This window comes from Typopeltis vanoorti, chromosome 15 (genome assembly GCF_054136105.1).
Source record: "Typopeltis vanoorti isolate ZY-2024b chromosome 15, IOZ_Tvanoo_1.0, whole genome shotgun sequence".
NCBI lineage: Eukaryota > Metazoa > Arthropoda > Arachnida > Uropygi > Thelyphonidae > Typopeltis > Typopeltis vanoorti.
In genome coordinates, this window is record NC_143563.1 from 94718681 (window position 1) to 94739194 (window position 20514).

A 20514-nucleotide genomic window follows, 5' to 3' on the forward strand; every position below is an offset into this window, starting at 1 on the left:
CTCTCTGATATCTCTCCATCAACCACCCTCCTATACATCTCACCAACCCTTTATCCATTCCCATATGTTGCCGTTTACGGATTAGAATTCCATGTGGTATCCTGTCAAAGGCCTTAGCCAGGTCTAGCAGTATCACTGTAAACCCATTACCCTTATCCAGTTCAGCCATCACTGTGTTATAAAACTTGAGCAAGTTACTGAGGCATGATCTACCCTTCACAAAGCCATGCTGTCCTCCATACAGTATTTCATTTTCATCAAACCATTCCTGTATTTTTCCCTTGACTACTTTTTCCAAGACCTTGACAATGACTCCTGATATGTTGATCGGTCAGTTATTTGCAATGGTAGTCTTGGATCCTCCTTTATGCAGTGGAACTATTTTCCCCTCTTTCCACACCTTTGGGACTAAACCAGACCCGAGACTCAGATTAAACGACATGGTAGGGCACTGATAATTCTTTAGCCGCTTTACATAAGACCCGTGCCAGTATACCATTCAATCCCACAGATGTATTCACATTAAGGTTCTGTAATAGACTATCCACTTCATTCACCACAATTCCCATATAAACTAATGGTTCCTTCATTCTTTCAATGTCACCACCTGGATGATATACTCTTGCAAAGTGCTCACCTAGTAATTCCACTATATCGACTGATTCAGTGACCTCCTTGCCATCGGCATTCTTTAAATTAATTCTGCCGTTTACAGTTTTTCTTTTACTTGCAGCATATTGAAAGAACTGTTTGGGATTCTCTTTAGATTGCATAGCTAGTTTCCTTTCGTAATCTGCTTTTGCTTTTCTTACCACACTCGTTACCCTTCTGCCCTGCGCTTTATACTGTTTGTGTGCCTGCAGGTCACCTTTCTCTTTAAATTCCCTCCACAGTTGTTTCTTTTTTTGCAGCTCAAGCTTAATGGTGTTATTCATCCATTAAACCCCTACTTGTTTTACTATTCGGACCCTAGGTATACAATCAGCCATAACTTCCTGCAAATGCTCCTTGACCGCTTCCCATTCTCTATCGACATCCAGCCCTTGCAGGTTTACATGCCATGGCACTGAACCAAGCAATCTCCTAAGCTTGTCATACTTGCCAGCACGGTAATTCCACATATACCCTGTCTTAATCGAAAATTCCACACCTTTAGCCACCTCCCAGGTCAAGACCTTAGGATCACTCTCACCAATAGGTGGCAACATGGTCATATTCATTACAGTCAAATTCTCAGATGCTATTACCAAGTCAAGCACTCTCAAACCCCTAGTATTTTCTATTACATGCTGTCTCAGATAGTTATCCCTTAGTAACTGAATAAAATCCAGTTCCTTCCTCACATGTGTCTTCTGCTCTTTCTAGTCAATGTTACCATAGTTGAAATCCCCCGTAATAATTGCCTTCCTTCCACTCATTTCATCAATTTGTTTATGCATACTATCACCACCATCTATTCCATCACCTGGTCTATAGCAGCACCCAACTGTATATTTCGTTCTGCTAGTCTCAATCTCACACCAGATAACCTCAAATGAGCTCTTTTCACTATTCTGAAATACAACTTCTATTCTCCTTGGCTGCAGTTTATCAGCTATCATCAATAACACTCCTCCCCCCATTTTATTCTCTCTGTCCCTCCTAAACACACTATAACCTACACATTCTATCCCGCTAACTATGTCATCTTCCGTAAGCCATGTTTCACTAATGCCAATAAAGTATAGTATACTGTCTTCAGTAAAACTGATTGGATTTGCACAGAATACCAGGCAACCTTCTCCACTTTCCCAATCAGGCCAGTCATTTGTTGGAGAGTGGATTATCTGGTATTCTGATTGCAGATGGATAATTTGCATTTGATCACAAATACTTCATCTCTTCCAGCTTGGTCAATGGAAGAAAAGTAAAGCCTGTTTTTTCTTACCAATCACTTTGTTCCAGTTCATTGCAACCTCTCTTTAGATTTTGCCACCAATACAGTTTCCAAGAGTTCTGTTCTGTCATATCTTATTTCTCCTATTCATAACTTTTTTCAATGATTCTAACCTTTTCTGTACTTTTGCTGATAATAGTAAACTCTATTCTTCTTATTCATTCTCAAGCCTTGCAGTGTTCCAACATTTCAATTTCATCAATATGATGATGGCAACCTGGCCATCTTCAGTGCTTTTACCTAAATACATTATTATTATTATTATTATTATTATCTAAATACATTCCATTCTTTTTTTTCTTGTGAAACAATTCACCTTCCCCTTGCCTTTTGTTAATACCCAGCTCACCAGACAAAATTAGATCTCTAGGACAGACATTTATTTCTAGCCTTTCCTGGAAGAACAAACACATCAAATTTGTAGCATCCTCAGCTCCTCCAAAGTTCTTTTCATTTCAAAATATTACTTTTCACCTGCTTAGTTGCTAATCTTCTTCAAATCCCATATCTGCCCATATCCCATATCTTAGCATACTGTTTTAATGCTTGGGATAGTACAATAACCTCCCCTTTCATATTCTGGATGCTGTCCAGAAGAGGATAGTTTAGTTAATCAATCCATTTCTTGACCATCTCAGCCATTGTCTGACATATAGTTTGTTTCAACTTTACCATTTTAGGAAGTACTGACTTCCATGGTGTTGCCCCACTGAACCTAGACCCTTTATGAACTGCTCATTAAGTATTTCAACTATATCCTCCATCAGTTGTTCTTATACCATTTTTTCCAATCAGTGTCATCCTTCTATAATCATTCTTTTTTTTTTTGCTGGCTACATATTGAAAGAACTCCCTAGGATTCATTTTAGCTTCATTAACTAACTGCTGCTCATACTTCACTTTTGCTACCGCTGTTACCAACCAAGTCACACCTGCTTGCCTGTTCTTTGTAATCCTCATGTTATTGATTATTACCACTCCTCTTATGCTGTCTCCTTAATGCCTTTTTCCTCTGTATTGCATGCTTAATCTCTTCAGTTGATCCATTTAACACCTACCTTATTTAACCTTCTGATCCTTGGAATACATTTAGACATTGCTTATACTAGAGACAGTTCTTGAATAACCCCCAAGCTGCATTGATCTCATTCCATGCTACAACTACGAGCTGTCTCCTGAGCTCCTCATAATCACCAGCCTTGTAGTTCTACATATACCCTTTCCTCATGGAAGTCCTCACACTGCTGGCAACCACCCAGGTAATCACTTTATGGTCACTGTCACCAACTGGAAGGTGATTTGACCTCATTTATAATTACATCCTTATTTATAATTTATCATTACATTAATATAATTAATATAATGATAAATTTATCATTACATTGATGTAGTGATCAAATCCAAGACCCTCAATCCTTATATGCTGCCTGAGGTAGTTGTCCCTCAAAACTCAAATTCATTTTTTTTACTTCCAGTTGCTATCTCATCATCCTAGTCTATATTGCCATAATTAAAATCACCCATAATGATCATCCTTTCTTATTTGCTTGGCTAATTTCATTATACATTTCATGGTCACTATTTGAATGGTTTTGGTGTTAGTCACTTTGAAAGACTGCTGGAAGGTAGAGAAATGAGCACAGAGAATGAATCTGATCAAGTAAGAAGCAATTTGAAAGAGTGGGAGAGAGTAAGAAAGGAGAGATTGAAGTGGTGGTTATGAATGAAGAAGTGAGTAGCATGAGTATAGAGAAAGAGAGAAGAAGTGTGCAAGACAAACTGGAAACGGGGAGTCTCAGGGTGGACAGGGAAACACAGTGTGAGAAAGGGTGATGCTCCAAGAGGATGTGAATGCAGGTAGACAAAAAAGGGAAGGGGATGATCTGGGATCAAGGGAAAACAGTCGAATTTGAAGAAGATTCTAAGATGAATAAGGAGAAAAAGAAATAGTTCAAGTTAAGCATGGAGAAGTCACATCTAATAAGTGGTATCATCCATATTTTGAATGTTATTAATGGGTCTATCTGTCTGTCCACTGTGTTTTTTTCTCATTCCCTTTCACCGTGATTAAAAAAAAAGTGTTACCTTACTTTTCGAAACCTCTTATAATTGGAGGCCTGAAGTAACTTGAAAAAAGTTCCATATTTGGTCTCTAGAACTAGATTGCCAGATTATGCAACTTTGCTCACAGTACTAAATGTATGATAGGTTTACAACATTTGTGGGTGTGATTTAAAAATGCACAAAAACAATGCTTAAACTATTTGTGACGTGCATTGTTGATTGCAAGGTCCTCCACAATAAAGCTTTGATTCCATGGGACCTGATGGATGATTATGGTGATAATAAATATATATAATCTGGTGAGAGCAGGTATTTGATAGAGAGAGGAATTTTTATAGGAAGGCAGTATGGGAGGAGCAAGAATTTTTAGAAATTGAATAACAATATAATGAATAATAATTAGAATGAACTTCCTCGATTGAGTCCTTTTATTGTATAACGGTTAGGTAGGCTGATGATAATATTATTCTTAATATCCTTAGATATTTTAAAGCTGTTCTTTAGTTATGTATAAAGTTTCTATTAGAAAAGCATATACTAATAGAAAAATGCCAAAATTTCAGAATGATTAATATATTAATTAAAAATTTATTTTTCTAGGGTCCTCAAGGATTTCAGGGTATTAGAGGTGAAGTAGGAGAAGCTGGGCCACCTGTAAGTATTCCCCTTATGAGATACATATATACATATTTTAGTATATATAATTATTATCAATTAAAATTTATTCATACAAGCAATTAAAGAATGACTTGTCATTCTTTAATCTTTTATTATTGTTTCACTGTTAAAGAAATGGCACTAGCAGAAGAACTGGATAAGTACTAAATCGATATAATTCGTGTTATCAAAACAAAGAAGACAAAAACAGGTGAAATTTTTCTAAGCAACAAATACAAGATGTTAATACTGATCAGGGAAAAGTAGTAATTATGGTATTCAATACTAAATACAAGGATAATCGTCTTGAATGGCGTGCAGTATCCAGTAGAGTATGTTGGCAAGTATCAGAATGTGGAACTGGACAAAGACTTATTTGTGCCTGGTCCCACAGAAGGTTCTACTGAGGAAGTAGTTAAGTAGCAAATGAATTTATCATGCACAAAATTGTCAGCAGATTAGCTTTTTTGTTTCTTGAACTTCAGTTTACATACCTCTCTTTTTAAAAAATTCTGAGTAATCTGAATTTATGAAAGTGTTTCAAGAGAAATACTAATGGCAGCAGCAAATGTTCTTACACACAATTACATGAAAATCATACCCGTGTCTTCAGCTATACTTGACTCTAAGCACATTCAGTTTCTTTTTTAAGGCAGGTATTAAAACATTGATGGTTTATTTTGTAAACATCAGCTACCCACTGATGAAACAGAACACAGCTATTTTGGAATGTTACTGTGCTTTTACTTGATTGAGTTCCAATACACTCCATAGTGTTCTTTCCAATCTTCAATCACAAAATTACTTTACCACACTGAAGATACATTTTCTTAATAGGAACCTGAGGAATTTAAGGAATATGCAGAAAATCATTATTTGTTCTTTATATTTATTTGCTTTATTTCTTGAAGGGAATCATTTACCACACTTCCTTTCCTTCTCTTGTATCCATTCTTTTTACAACATCTCTCTCTCTAGCTATTCTTTTTCTTGTGTCCATCAGCTGTTCATTTCATAATTACAGTGTAGCATACATTCTGTTCTCCATAACTTGTGAGTGCATGAATGATGTCACAGCGGCCATGTATCACAAACAGAAAAGAGAAGTTCAGTTAATAGTGGACTGGATATGATTATCAGCATTGCAATGAAGTTGAAGTTTATTTTTCACTTGATGTCTGTTTAATGTGGTGGCATAAAAAACAGCTACAGGTATCTTAATTCCAATTCTTTTATTCTTAATTCTTTTTGTTGCTGCTAAATGTGAAAAACTGTTTCCATTAGCGACTTTAACCATTGAGGCATGGTTCGGATGAATGTCCTTGCTTGGTTATTCCATTGCATAGTTTTCTTGCAATGGAATACCATTTCAACAAACCTAATTTTATCAACATAACAATACTTGTATTGCTTTATCTTTTATTCCAGATTTGGTTAACATTAAAATCTTCTGTAAAACAAAATTATATAAAGATATTTAAATGTTTTGACATTTGGTTTGTTTTGATATAAATTAAAGATACCAAGAAATTGTATACTTGGTTTAATTCTTTATCCAAGTGTAAGCAAACAAAGTTTGTGCCTGAAGTATTATCAGGACTTGGGCAACTTGTATAAGGAAGTTAAGAAACACTACCTGCACTGCCTGGTTGGCCAAATGGATAATGTGAACATGTTTGAAAATATGCAGAATATATGTATATGTTTATTATGTATGTATACTAGTATATTTTCCCCTCTTTTGAGTGTAATTGCCTCCCACATCCCTCAAGTGATTATTCTGTGCTAAAAGCAGGTGCCTTCTATAACCCTTTCTTACTGACCACAGTCTGTAACAGTGTCAAGATTGATAAGATAAAGATATAATAAATAATTAACACAAATAAAACTGTTTGCATATGTTTATGCTAAGCAGGATTATCAGTCTTTTATCAAGGCATGAAGAGTCCTTGGAGGTCTGATGTCTGCTCTCGTGAAAGTGAAATGTTAATATCATTCAAGTGGAATGATTAAATGGTTTGCTTTTTATTGTTTAGATGGAGTGGCCAGAAACATCTCTATTCTCTGACAAACTTTATTCTGAATTGGTACTCTTATTGGATTTGAGATGTTGCATCAAGCTGTCAAATGCAATGAGGCTACAAGTACTTATAAAATTTCTGCCAATCTCCTAACAATGAGTAGAAGATGTGACATCATCTTTGCTAACTTGGCAAATCAGGAAAAGCTTTCAAAATAAACATTTTGAAAGCACAGTTTAGCACAGATTGTCATAAATTCAGCATTGTACTATGTGGATTATGGGTGTGGAGAGACCGAATTGTTTGCCAATCCTTGGTATGAATGCCTCATAAAGTAATTTGTTGCTTGTATGACAAGTGGGTTTAACAATCTAAACACAAAATCAATGGATCAATCTATTTGAAGTAAAATTTCATTTAATATTCATGTACATTTTGAGGTATGTTTTGAGAAGGTCATGTTGTATGTTGGTTGTAATTTTCAGAATATAGCCACCCTTGAACTGATTTCAGAATAGCAATGCTGTACATCAATGCTGATCTCTGTTTTCAATAACCAGAGCGAGTTCATGCAGTTCACCTGAGTTTCACTAGCAGTGGTAACTTGAAAGTGGGTACTCTTCCAACAAAACTGCAATAGAGTCATTTATATTCAAGGGGAGAAAAAAATGTCAGAGTTGGATGCAGAGCTTCTTCCTGTACCAGTTTATAGAGACTTGATGCATTTGTTATTACTTGTTTTGATAGATAGTTTACTTCCTTCATAGAGGTCATATTTCCCTATAGGAGTTGCCTATAGGTAAAGATGTTAGAAGTTTATTTTTTGCTTGGTTAGACTATAATAAATTTAGTTTAATCCTTTATCCAAGTGTATGCAAACAAAGTTTGCACCTGAAAATATCTTCAGGACTGAGGTAAGGTATTGCAACACCATCTTTCTCTAAATCCAGAGTAATTCAGTAATAAGGTGGTACACTTGTTGGGAACTCCTATAGGTAAATATGACTTCTCCTATTGCTTCTGCCTTAGTATCTCCACATTTGGGTCTGCCTCCCACTGATGAGACCTCAATAAAGGTTAAAACCGGTCTGGGTAGTGGCCCTTCCCTTAATGCATAGCAGTATACATGTCTGCAAGGAGATGTGCTTTGCATTATGGGAGATACTGAGACACGGAGTGATGAGAACTTGGTCCACCTTTGCTCGGAGTTGCCTGGTGTTGCACTACCTTACCTCAGTCCTGAAGATATTTTCAGGTGCAAAGTTTGTTTGCATACACTTGGATAAAGGATTAAACTAAATTTATTATAGTCTAACCAAGTGAAAAATAAACTTCCAACATCCTTCTCTAAATCCAGAGTAATTCAATAATAAGTTGGTACACCTGTGCAACTCCTATAGATAAATATGACCTTTCCTATTGCTTCTGCCTTAGTATCTCCACATTTGGGTCTGCCTCCCACTGACGAGACCTCAGTAAAGGTTGAAACCAGGCTGGGTAGTGGCCCTTCCCTTAATGCATAGCAGTATACATGTCCGCAAGGAGATATGCTTTGCATTATGGGAGATACTGAGATATTTTCAGGCGCAAACTTTGTTTGCATACACTTGGATAAAGAATTAAACTAAATTTATTATAATTGTTATTGAAACCAACTGTATCATTTGGGGAAGGGGAGGGGAACCCACAATCATGAAAGAAGTAGTTAGCAAGCTTCTGGTATAATGAGTAATCCCTGTTTTATTTAAATCATCCTTTCTCTGTTTAAATACTTAAGTACTATTTTTGGATAATAAAATGAGAAGTAAAGTCTACCAAATTCCAGAGTGCATGCAGTAAGGCCATATAATTGATCTCCAATTTAGGATTAAAAAAAAATCATATATAAGTGAAAACAATCCTGACAACATTTCTGAAGAAGTTTCAGAGATAAAAACTTTTAAATGTGTCTTAAACCTTAGAAGCTCATGTAATATAATCAGAAACTACAATAAACAATTGAATACCTTTTTGAATCCTGGCTTCTTGAAGAATAATAGGGTTCCTTTTAATAATCATTCATAACACTATATGTGCATTATTGTTTTTATGGATGAATTCTACAAAATCGTCCTGATTATGATTAAAATGCTGATTTTTTTTTTTTTTTCTGTTATTTTTCTTTTAAATTCATTGTATTTTGCATTATTATTATTCACAGACCTTATACTCATGGCGCACTCTGGCAATGCTTTCCAGTCAGTCATCACTCAATGCAAAAAAAAAATTTCTCACACCCTTTTTCACCACACTTGTACATAATTTCCAAGGATAGTTTCTCATTATTTCTCTTACATTCCAGTTTGCTATGTGTATTATATTTTGTCGTTTCCATTTTCGTTTTACTTTTTCCATTCCAGGGTCGTTTCCCATAGATTCAATCCGATTATCTTTTTCTGTCAGCTTACAAGTAGGATTATGTTCTCCATGTCAGGGGACTAGCCTGATGATGGAATAGTTCAGTGGTAGGGCTGCTACTTTAAGGCTTCTGAACTAACCTTCATCTGAATTTAAACCTATAGGAGGAATAGGGTATATTGAAGGGGAAAGAGTTGATTATAGAAGAATTATAGTAAGGTTTATAGAGAAGGCATAGTTGTAAGGCCAGAAATGAAAAGACCCCATGGCCCTCGAGTACTCTAATAGCATAAGGTCATAAAATAAGAAGAGTTGGCGATAAGGCCTTATAGGAAAGATTAAAGTCAGTGGATCTTCCTCAAAGTAGAAGAAGGAGAGGATAGATCAAGCTAGGGGTCCATGGAGGTGCCGCTTCCCTTACAATCAAGATGATTGCCCCTTATGGCTCTGTTGGTCCACGAGTCCTTATTCAGTATATTCGGACCACCCCACCATACACACACACATGCACGCACACACACACACACACATGCATGCGCATGTACATACACACACATGGTGGGCTCCCCTATCCACCACCCAGGGGGACACGCTCTCTAGGGGTTACAGGGTCCCTTGAGAGGAGAATGGGTCCCCCAGAATGAAAACAGAAAGATTACCAAAACAAGCCTTAAAGTACAAGCCATTAGGAAAAAGAAAACCAGGACGTCCTTTTAAACGATTCAGTGATGACTTCTAAGGCCGGAACAGGCCATGCTAGGCCTAAATCCTTGATACGCATGATGATGATGAGTTTCTCATTATATATCTTTCAACCTTAGAAAATTTCCTTAGACAGACACCTGTCTGGTGGTCTGCTCTCAAGTTATGTTTTGATCACATCACTTCTTCTCCTGCTATGTTGTTTATACCTTTCAGTTTACCTTCATAATTTACATTTCATAGTTTTGAAATCATCTTATTTATTAGTCTCTTCATCCTTTACTAAGATCTCCATATCACTATGAAAATTAGTTTATGAGATGTGTGCATAGTGGTTCTCATGTGAGATAATGAAAGCCTTATACTAGAGAACAGTCATCCTTTCACATACTTGTCAGTGTTTTCTTGTCATAGCAGCATTGTTGTGAGTTTTCTTCATTTTACTACCTTTGCATTTATGCTCTTGGAAGTAAAGTACTGTCCACTAGCATTCCAAGATCCATTACCTCTTCCACTTTTCCTGCATCCCTACCCTTCCAAGTATGCAGCTCTGTAGTTCTTAATTTCAGTTCCAAAGCATACTTAAATTTTGGATCATTGAAGTGATATTCCCACATGTATGCCTTCATTGCAAGGTGATTGAAATTCTTCAGGTCCTATTTTGGATAATAACTGGACAGAGGTCCAGCTTTGAATCATCAGTAAACAACTGAACCCACTCTCTTCCCAAATAACTGAATGCAAATTGAATAGTGAACTGAACATAGAACCTTGGAGTACTACATTGCCCATCGATATACAACTCTTTGACATCTTTCTCTCAGTCAGTTGTCTGTTCAGTCCACTGATATGTTGTAGTGTCTACAGTGATTTTCTGTGGGGTAATCTATAAAATGCTTCTGCAAAATCTGGAAGTATTACATTATGTGCATTACTTTTTTCAGTTTGTGTAATTATTCTGTTATAGAATGCATCAGATCACCGAAACATGACTATTTCTTAATGAGCCCATGTTGACTCTCACAAAGAAATATGTTCCCATCCACCAGTCCTGTGCTCTAGATAACACTGCAGAAATATGCAGTTTATTTCACCACTTTTGTATCACCTCTGTGAAGGTGATACTATTTTATCTTTTTTCCTTTCATTGATTTCTTTCAAGGGCAAGAATCATTAAATAATCAAGTTATGTTTGTCTGCTCCTTAGCATACTCTCTTAAGATGTGTAGCACCATTTCACCAATCCTTAATGCCATCTAGATTATCAATATTCTAAACATTTCAGGTTTACTCATTTCTACATTTCTTCATATAGATATACTCTGTTTCACTTGCTCTGCAAAAGATACACCAAAGCATTGTGATTGTTCAATGCTTTGTGGTATCTTCTGTATCAGTCATTTTACTACCAACTTCATCTAGTATAGTCATTCTTTTGTAATCATCTTTTTCCCTTCTGGCTGCTCAATGGGAAACTCTTTGGAGCATCTTTTTGCCTGCTTTGCTGGCCTCCTCCCACAACCTGATTTCTTTTTCTTTACCAGAAAGAAAGTAGCAAGTCAGGAAGCAGCTTGAAGCTATCTGACATGAGATAGAGGAAAAAAATATTCTTATATATTCAGATTTTTGCTTTTGATGAACAGAGAGCTATAGTAAATCGATGGAGAGATCCTGCAAAGGTTTTTTTTTAATAGTACACTTTTGCAAAGTATAAGATTATGAACTTGATTTGAAGATATTATAAGCTGTATATTACATTTATGGGACTGCTCTGCAAAACAATTTAAGAGCAGTATCTGAAAGTGATAGTGAACGGGTTAAAGTTTATTAGACATGAAAGTGGATAAAATAGTATAAAGATCATCTGGATGTTGGATACTAAACCAACTAATAAGGATATGGAAATTATTATTCTTCATCATCAGGTTTTGATACAAATATATTTCAAAAAAAAAATATATATATATAAATCAAATACATCTGATTATTCAGGGGATGAGGAAGTGGTGGGGAGGATTCACAGGTGCATAACTAAAATGGTTTAGGTTTGTCAAATGCTTGCTGTGATGAGTGATTAAAGGCATGTTGTTCCAAATTTGGTTGATAGGCAATAAAAGATGCAATATGATTGAAACATGGGGTTTTTAAAGGGATTTTATAGTATAGATGTAGAAGAAATTTTTCAGTACATGTCAGAAGGGGACAAAAACAAGGTGTCATCCCTAGAAATGAGGTAATTTAATTAGCAAAGATGCCATGACTGGATCTGTTGCTTGATAAATGAACTGAATTGCTATCCATACTCCTACTTGTCAGTATCTTCTTACCATAGCATTGTTATTGTGAGTTGTCTTCAAAACTAATCATTCATCATTTTGTGAATTCATCACTACCTTTGCACAATGCAAAGGTAGTGATGAATGATTAGTTTTGGCCACCCACAGTGAGTCATAAAGCTCCAAGATCCTGAATAATGGGTGTTTAATAATTGTGAAACTTTAATGAAACATAAAATGAGGACTTAATGAAATCATTTAATAGACATATACATTTGAAAGATTGGTTACTCCTTAGTATACTAAGGAGTATATTGGTTACTCCTTAGTATATCTTTTTGCAGTGAAATTGTTAATGTCAATAATAATGTAAAAGTAAATATAACATTTTGTGAAAAAAAAAAAATACTGTTTTGTAGCAAAATATGATATCATGCAAGGCACCAAGAATTACTTAAAAAGAGAGCCAAAAGGCTTCACTTTGGTGATGCAAAATTATTCAAATTAAGTGGATATTGAATCCAACATTATTTCAAAGCCGAATAGAGAAACTACAAGAGTTTCATGCCAAATATACATAGAAACAATAAAATAAAAGTTTTGGCGAATCCAATCATAAGCAAACCTTTCATGACAGGGTCGAAACCGGTCTGGGTAGTGACTCCCCTCCCATAATGTATAACATAGGAGATGTGTTTTACATTATGGGAAATACTAAGGATAGTGATCAGATCTTACTCCACCTTTACTATGAGTTGCCCCATCATGAAAGGTTTGTTTATGCTTGGATCTGCCGAAACTTTTATTTATTGTTTCTACATATATTCGACATAAAACTCTTATAGTTTCTCTATTCGGCTTTGAAATAATGTTGGATTCAATATCCACTTAATTTGAATAATTTTGCATTGCCAAAGTGAAGCCTTTTGGCTCTCTTTTTCAGTAATTCTTGGTGCCTTTTGTGATGTGACACCTTTTTTAGCAACTTGTATGGCAAAGTATAAGTTCTGCATCACTTCAATCTGAGCATTGAAATAAAAGGGTAAAAGAGAGTAAAAGGATCTGCCGAAACTTTTATTTTATTGTTTCTAAGTTTCTATATATATTTGACATGAAACTCTTATAGTTTCTCTATTCGGCTTTGAAATAATGTTGAATTCAATATCTACTTAATTTGAATAATTTTGCATTGCCGAAGTAAAGCCTTTTGGCTCTCTTTTTCAGACATTTAAATATTTTATATATTGTGATCTTTTATGTTGGTTTCCATTCATTAACATATTCTTATTTATAATAAGTTAACATTTTTGATTTCATTTTAAAGGGACCTCCAGGATTACCAGGAGAACGAGGATTACCTGGTCTACCAGGAAAAGATGTAAGTGTAGTAACTTGGTTGCATTTTCTTCATTACTGCAGTTTGTCATTTTCATTTATTTATCATGTTTTTATTTATAATTGGCATTGGTATGCCAGGAAATTGGTCTACCAGGAAAAGATGTAAGTGTAGTAATTTGGTTACATTTTCTTCATTACTGCAGTTTGTCATTTTCATTTATTTATGATGTTTTTTTATTTATAATTGGCATAATTCAAATTACTTATAAAGCAGTCATAGATCGACATACTTGTCTTTAACTCAAATTGGGATGAAGCAAACATGAGGTCATGAATGAAATTCTAGCGATAATGATACTTCTGTACAAAAAAACAGTGACATCATTATGAGGTTATATACATCATCAATATTTATTGATGTTTTTACTAATTGTAATTCCCCTTAATTGTAACTCTTCTACTTTTTATAAAAAAAAAAATTTCTGTCCATTTCACATCACTGGTTAAAAAGCACATCTGTTTAAAAATTCACACATAATGGTAAGTTTTGATGTCACTTCCTTATTTACTAATGTACCAATAAAAGACATTCTTGATTTTATAAGATCAAACTTCCCCCTTGATATCTTTAAATTACTCAAATTTACTATATATGCAGATTATTTTATTTGGCAAGGAAAAATTTACAAACATATTAATGGTAGTGCAATGACTTCCCCCCCCAGCTAACTTTTACATGGAACATTTCAAGAACAAAATACTTACTATGAAATATTTATGCATGAACACACAACTATTATTATTATTACACCCTCCATGGAGTCGATAGACTCATCGTGGGAGGTTCATTCAACAGACAACATATTTATCATATAGAATCTTAAAGTCCTTAACACTCCTTGCATTAATAACATATTCTGGTAATGCATTCCATTCACTGACAATTCTCCATGTAAAAAATCTACTCCTCACACCTTTCTTCACCACACTTTAACATAACTTAAAGGAATGACCTCTGGTTCTTTCCTTCTTCCCCTCTTGCCTTCTACTCTTTTTATAATCTCCTCTGGATTAATCTGATAAAATCCTCTCACTAACTTAAACGTCTCTATCACATCACCTCTCTTCCTCCTATCCACCAAACTCTGCAGTGTACATCTCTTCAACCTTTCTATAGGCAGCATTCCAAACTCCTGATATTGTCTTAGTCACTCCTCTCTGGACCCACTGAAATGTCTCCACATAACATTGAAAACCAGGTGACCAGATCTGAGCACAATAGTCTAAGTGTGGTCTGACCAGTGCCTTATACAGTGGCACAACCACTTCCGTATCCGTGCATGTTAGAGTACTTCTCATCATAGCAGTACTGCGATGTGCAACCCTAGCAATATGCCCTCTGATGGTTGACAGTCTACTTCAACCATCACTCCCAAATCTCTAATCTCATCCACTTCCTGCAGTATGGCACCATCAGTATAGTATATAGCCTTATATTTCTGCACTCCAAAATGCAACACCTTGCACTTATTGACATTAAAACTACAATCCATTCTTTGTCCAAGTAAAAAGTCTATTTAAATCTCCCTGAAGGGATTCAGCATCAGCAATGCTACTTATAATTCTTCCCAACTTTGCATCATCAGCAAATAGCTGAAGATCCCCAGTTAGTCCACATGATATATCGTTTACAAACAAGTTAAACAGCAGGGTCTCAAGAACAGAACCCTGGGCATGCCACTGGTCACACTTCTTTTTTTTTTTTTTTTTTGGAGACACTGCTCCATCATACACAACCTGCTGGTATCATTCAGAGAACCAGTCTCTGATCCAGCTAACCAATATATTCCCATCCTCTGCAGCTTGTATATCAACTTATCATGTGGTAATCTATCAAACGCTTTTGCAAAGTCTGAGAAAATCACTGTATATGATTCTCCCTTATCTAACACACTCGTCACCTTATCATAAAATGGAAGTAAATTACTGAAACAGGACCTACCCTTTACAAATCCATGCTGACCTTCATAAAGGATTCCATGTCTATCAACCCAATTCTGTATTCTGTTCCTTGTCAATCTCTCCAACACCTTGACTACAACTGCAGTTATACAGACTGGCCTATAGTTGGAGACTTCTGTCTTAGAACCATGCTTGTGGAGCGGTACTATTTTGCCCTCTTTCCACTCCTTAGGAACCCTACCCACTGCAAGACTTACATTAAATAACCAGGTCAAGGTCATAACCAACTGTGGTGGACATTCCTTAAGCATACGTGGTGATATGTCATCCATTCCCACAGCCTTATTCACATCTAACCCAGCCAACATCTGATACACCTCTGTTTCTTTCACTTCCAATTCTCTTAATACTTTCCTCTCTTCTATATATATTGTACCGGATAATTTATACCAGTATGATATACGCTGATAAAGTGCTCGTTCAATAATTCCACTATATCCTTTACAGCTGTTAGTCTGCTGCCACGACTATTCACCAATGTTAGTCTGCCATAATTATTCTTCCTCTTGCTTGCCATGTAGCAAAAAAATTCCTTCAAGTTCACCTTGGCCTGACCAGCCAATCTCCTCTCATACTGCACCTTTTCTTTTTTTACCATGCTTGTCACCTTTCTAGCTCGCACCTTACACTCTTCATGGATCTGATCACTACCAATGTCTTGTACCTCCTCCATAACATTTTCTTTTCCAGCACAGCTTGCTTGATTTCACTGTTCATCCATTTCACTCCCACTCTATTTACTCGCTTAACCCTCAGTATGCAGTCATACATTGCATTTGTCAGATGGAAACTGCCTTATGATTTTCCATGCATTTTCAACATCTTTTCCGCTCGTCTCATCTACCCAACGTACTGATGCTAACTGACTACAGAGCTTCCTATAATCACCTGCTTTATACATCCACGTGTATCCATTTTGCAGTGACCTTTTCTTGTTTCATCTTGATTGTTATGGGAGATTTAACTACAGCAGTATAAATTGGGGAGAGGAAGATGCATGTAGCAATAAGGGAATGGAATTTCTACAATTCTTGAGGGATAAATGTCTTAGGCAACATGTAATAGAGGGAACAAGAGGTTCAAGAGTTTTGGATTTGGTCATAGCATCAGAAGAGTTGATAATAACTGAGATGACATCTCTCCCTCCAGTTGGAGAGAGTGACAGTGTGGTTTTGACTTGGAAGATGAATAGACTTGCAGGAGTATCAAAGAGATGGGAACATATGTGGAATTATAAGGCAGGTTATTATAATAGTCTTAGACATCAACTTGGGGAAGTTTCATGGAGGGAGGAATTGGAAGGCTGGGATATCATTAGTGCTTGGGAAATTGTGAAGGAATATTTGTTAGCAGTAAGCTGTATTCCACAAGTGAAGAAGAGGACACAATTTGGTGTAAAGTCGATGACAAACAATATTAAACAGGAATTGCATGTGAAAAAGAGGCTATGGAAGAGATATAAGGAGACAGGTGAAGAGCAGATGAAGAATGTAAGACACAGGCCAGGAGAGTGACTAGTATGGTAAGGAAAGTGAAACTGGAATATGAGAAGAGATTGGCCCTAAGACCCAAAGAAAATTCTAGGGAATTTTTTAGCTATGTGGCCAGTAGGACAGTAGAAGGAGAAATGATTGTGGAAGAATGACATTGTGGGATAAAAATGGGAATAGAGTGATGGATGCAGAGGACATAGTGGAATTGTTCAATGAACACTTTATTGGAGTATTTCATCCTAGAGGAGTTAGTTTTAATGTTAAAGGGATAGGGCAGGCTCGAGGTTTAGAGGTGCAGGAGGAGAGCGTGTTTCAAATACTGAGTACTCTGGATGTCAGTGAAGCTGTGGTACCAGATATTATTTCACCACGAGTTTTGAGAGAATGTGCTAAAGAACTGACAGCTCCTTTGACCTGGCTTTTCAATGAAAGTCTGGCTATGGGAAAGGTGCCCAGGGAATGGAAGGAAGGTAAGATAGTGCCATTGCATAAGGGTGGTAGCAGACTGGAAGTGTCTAATTATAGGCTAGTTTGTGTGTCATCAGTAGTTGTTAAGATTTTGGAGAAATTAGTGAGGGACCGTATACAGCACTGGGCAGGTGAGGGTAATGTTATCTGTGAGTCAACTTGGATTTATTAAAGAGTGCTCTTGTTTTACCAATATGTTAGCCTTTTATGATAAAGTTACATGAGCAGTAGATGAGGGAAAGGTATATACTGCCATTTTCTTGGATTTTATCGAAGGCATTTGACAGGGTGCCACATGATAAGCTGATATTTAAGTTGCAGCACATGGATTTGGATGTCAGGTTGGTCAACTGGATTGGCTTTCCGATAGGTATCAGAGAGTTGTGTATGGTGGGGCGGTTTCAAGGAGGCAGAGGGTTACAAGTGGGGTCCCACAGGGCTCAGTACTGGGACCTATATTGTTTAACCTTTATATCAATGACATTGCCAGTGGATTGCAGGGGGATATTCAGTTGTTTGCAGATGATGTGAAGCTGGGAAGGGTTATAAGTAATAGTGCAGATTTTGTAGTCCTGCAGGAGGATTTGAATAAGCTAGACCGATGGACAAATGAATGGTTGTGTCGGTTTAATGCAGCAAAATGTAAGGTTGTGAGGTTTGGGACACATCGATGGGCTGCTGCATACTCTGTTGGAGGAGCTATACTGGAGGAAGTAGGGGAGACGAGATCTGGGGTTTATGATTGATAGAAACCTAAAATTCAGGGGACGTATTGCAAAGCTGGTGAAGGTAACACAGAGGATTGCTGCAATAATTAGAAGGATGCTGACTTGCAGAGATAAGAGTTATCTTTCTGTTGTATAAGACTCTGATCAGACTACACTTAGACTATTGTTCTTAGATTTGGTCTCCAGGATTTGAAGGGGATAAATTAACTGTGGAAAGGATACAAAGGCGATAACAAAGACAGTTTCAGGACTGTACAATGTTAGTTATGAGGATTGGCTGAGGTAATGTGGACTGCAGAGTTTGGTGGATAGAAGGAGAGGTGATATGATTCAGACTTTTAAACTGCTGAGAGGAGGTTACAGGGTTGACACTGGGGAATTCTTTCGCTTGGTTGAACAGCGGGAAGGAGTGATGACAAGGGCCATCCCTCGAAGTTACGAAAGAAAACTGTAAGCAAGATGGTGAGGAGTGGTTTCTTTGCATGGAGGGTGGTTGAACCATGGAATGCATTGCCTGAGAGAGTGGTGAGAGTGAGAATGGTCAATGAGTTTAAGGAGTGGTATGATAGACTTTGTATTTCCTAGGAGGGACCTCACACAATTAGCCTCGATAGACTTGTGTTTCCTAGGAAGGACCTCCCATGATGAGGCTTTTGACTACATAGAGGCCCTAAATAATGATCACTCTCACCAACTGGTGGCAGTGTCAACACCTCATTAACGACTACATTTTGTGAAGTTATCACCATATCCAAAACATTAAAGCCCTTGTTGCTTCAATCACATGCTGCTTAAGATACTTCTCTCAGAAATTCCACAAATCGCTCACCCTGTTCCCATACACAATCTCCTCCTTCCAGTCTATATTCCTGTAATTAAAGTCTCCCATCAGGATGATCATCTTCTTTTTACATCCCCAACTAATTTCCGTAAACATTTCACAATCAGTATTCTCTGCATTCCCTGGCCTATAACAGCATCCTATCAGATGTACTAACCTATTTATTTCAACTTCGCACCACACAGATTCAAAATCTATGTATGCACCATCAACTTCCACACTTTTTGGAAGTTTCACTTATTCCAATTACTTTTGGGCATACCGTCTTGATCACTGCCACAAACTCAGCTCTCTTGTTTCGAATGCTCCTTGCATTTTTGTATAAACATAACAATCGCTGTGTGTTGAGGTACTTAAGATACTTCCACAAATCGTTCTCCCTGTTCCCATACACAATGTCCTCCTTCCTGTCTATATTCCTGTAATTAAAGTCTCCCATCAGGAGACTTTAATTACAGGAATATCAATCGATCACATGCTACCAGCACCAAAACATTCTACACCTCTTATGCATGAATCCTTAGTGTGGTTATGCTTTGTTGATAATGTGTTTGCTATTTGGCCCTATGGGCAAGACATTTTGGATTCTTTTGTAACTTACATAAAAAGTCAATACTCTAAAATTCACTTCATAGTAGAAAACTTGCTGTTCATAGTCACTCGCCATTCAGATGATTCACTATCTTTTCCATTTATAGAAAGCCAACATGCACACAGGAAGATACCTACATAAGCAATCACATCATCATCATCATCATCCAGCCTAACAGTATGGTGTTGTGTCATCTTTTCTTATTAACTGTGATATCTGTGCTCTCTACGTTTATTCGCCCCTTGGTGTCATGTGGTACTATCTAAGTACAAGGGGAATTGCCCTGGGGTGGAGCCAAAATCCAAATGCAACAAAGCTTCTGAGGTTCTTCTTCTCATAAAATCCTAAGACATTTATTTGTTATCGCTGCGCCACTTAGAACAATTAGTTTAAAGGAGAAAATCTTAAACAAGAAGTGAATACCCAGCTGTACCTCAGTGACTAACAACGTGCAATCATGACCGTAGACACACTACTCAAATCTCCCGCTTAGGTTCACGTATTTGGCAAGTGGTGCATCGGATAGTACTAACAAACAACTGAATCAGAGTTAGCAAAAGATTTATTTAACATGCTAACATATATATACAGTTCATGGAAGTCTGGGAAAGATAATTTCTAAACTACAAATTTATGTCCTATCATAATTATCAAATACGAACAATAAATTCTCATAACTCACATAGGATTAACAGTAGAGCTGTTCTATATTACTTCACAAATAAGATCCTCATAACTCTCTTAATTAAAACCTAGTAAACATGCATTATCACCTTGTATTCGCACATCCTAAGGTTATCACTCTTTAAATTACACTTCTACTTTCACACTTATAATTTGCTACAGTCCTAAATTTTATTTTTGTTAAGTCCTTAGATCTTGATTCACATATCATTCATTTACACTATTTAACAATAAAATTTCACGATACCGTATTATAGTTAGATCCTGTGCTTGTTCCTCTCTTTACTTGTTCTTG

The 20514-nt window shown here is 36.6% G+C and overlaps 1 protein-coding gene across 1 annotated transcript in view; it reads left to right on the forward strand.

Moving 5' to 3' along the window:
• LOC150098992 (uncharacterized) overlaps positions 1–20514 on the forward strand; it is a 700419-nt gene that overhangs the window by 124819 nt on the left and 555086 nt on the right. Inside the window, exons 9-10 of the mRNA XM_090405788.1 lie at positions 4601–4654; positions 13378–13431. Of these exons, the coding sequence (XP_090261914.1) occupies positions 4601–4654; positions 13378–13431 (108 nt within the window). The remainder of the gene's footprint in view (positions 1–4600; positions 4655–13377; positions 13432–20514) is intronic.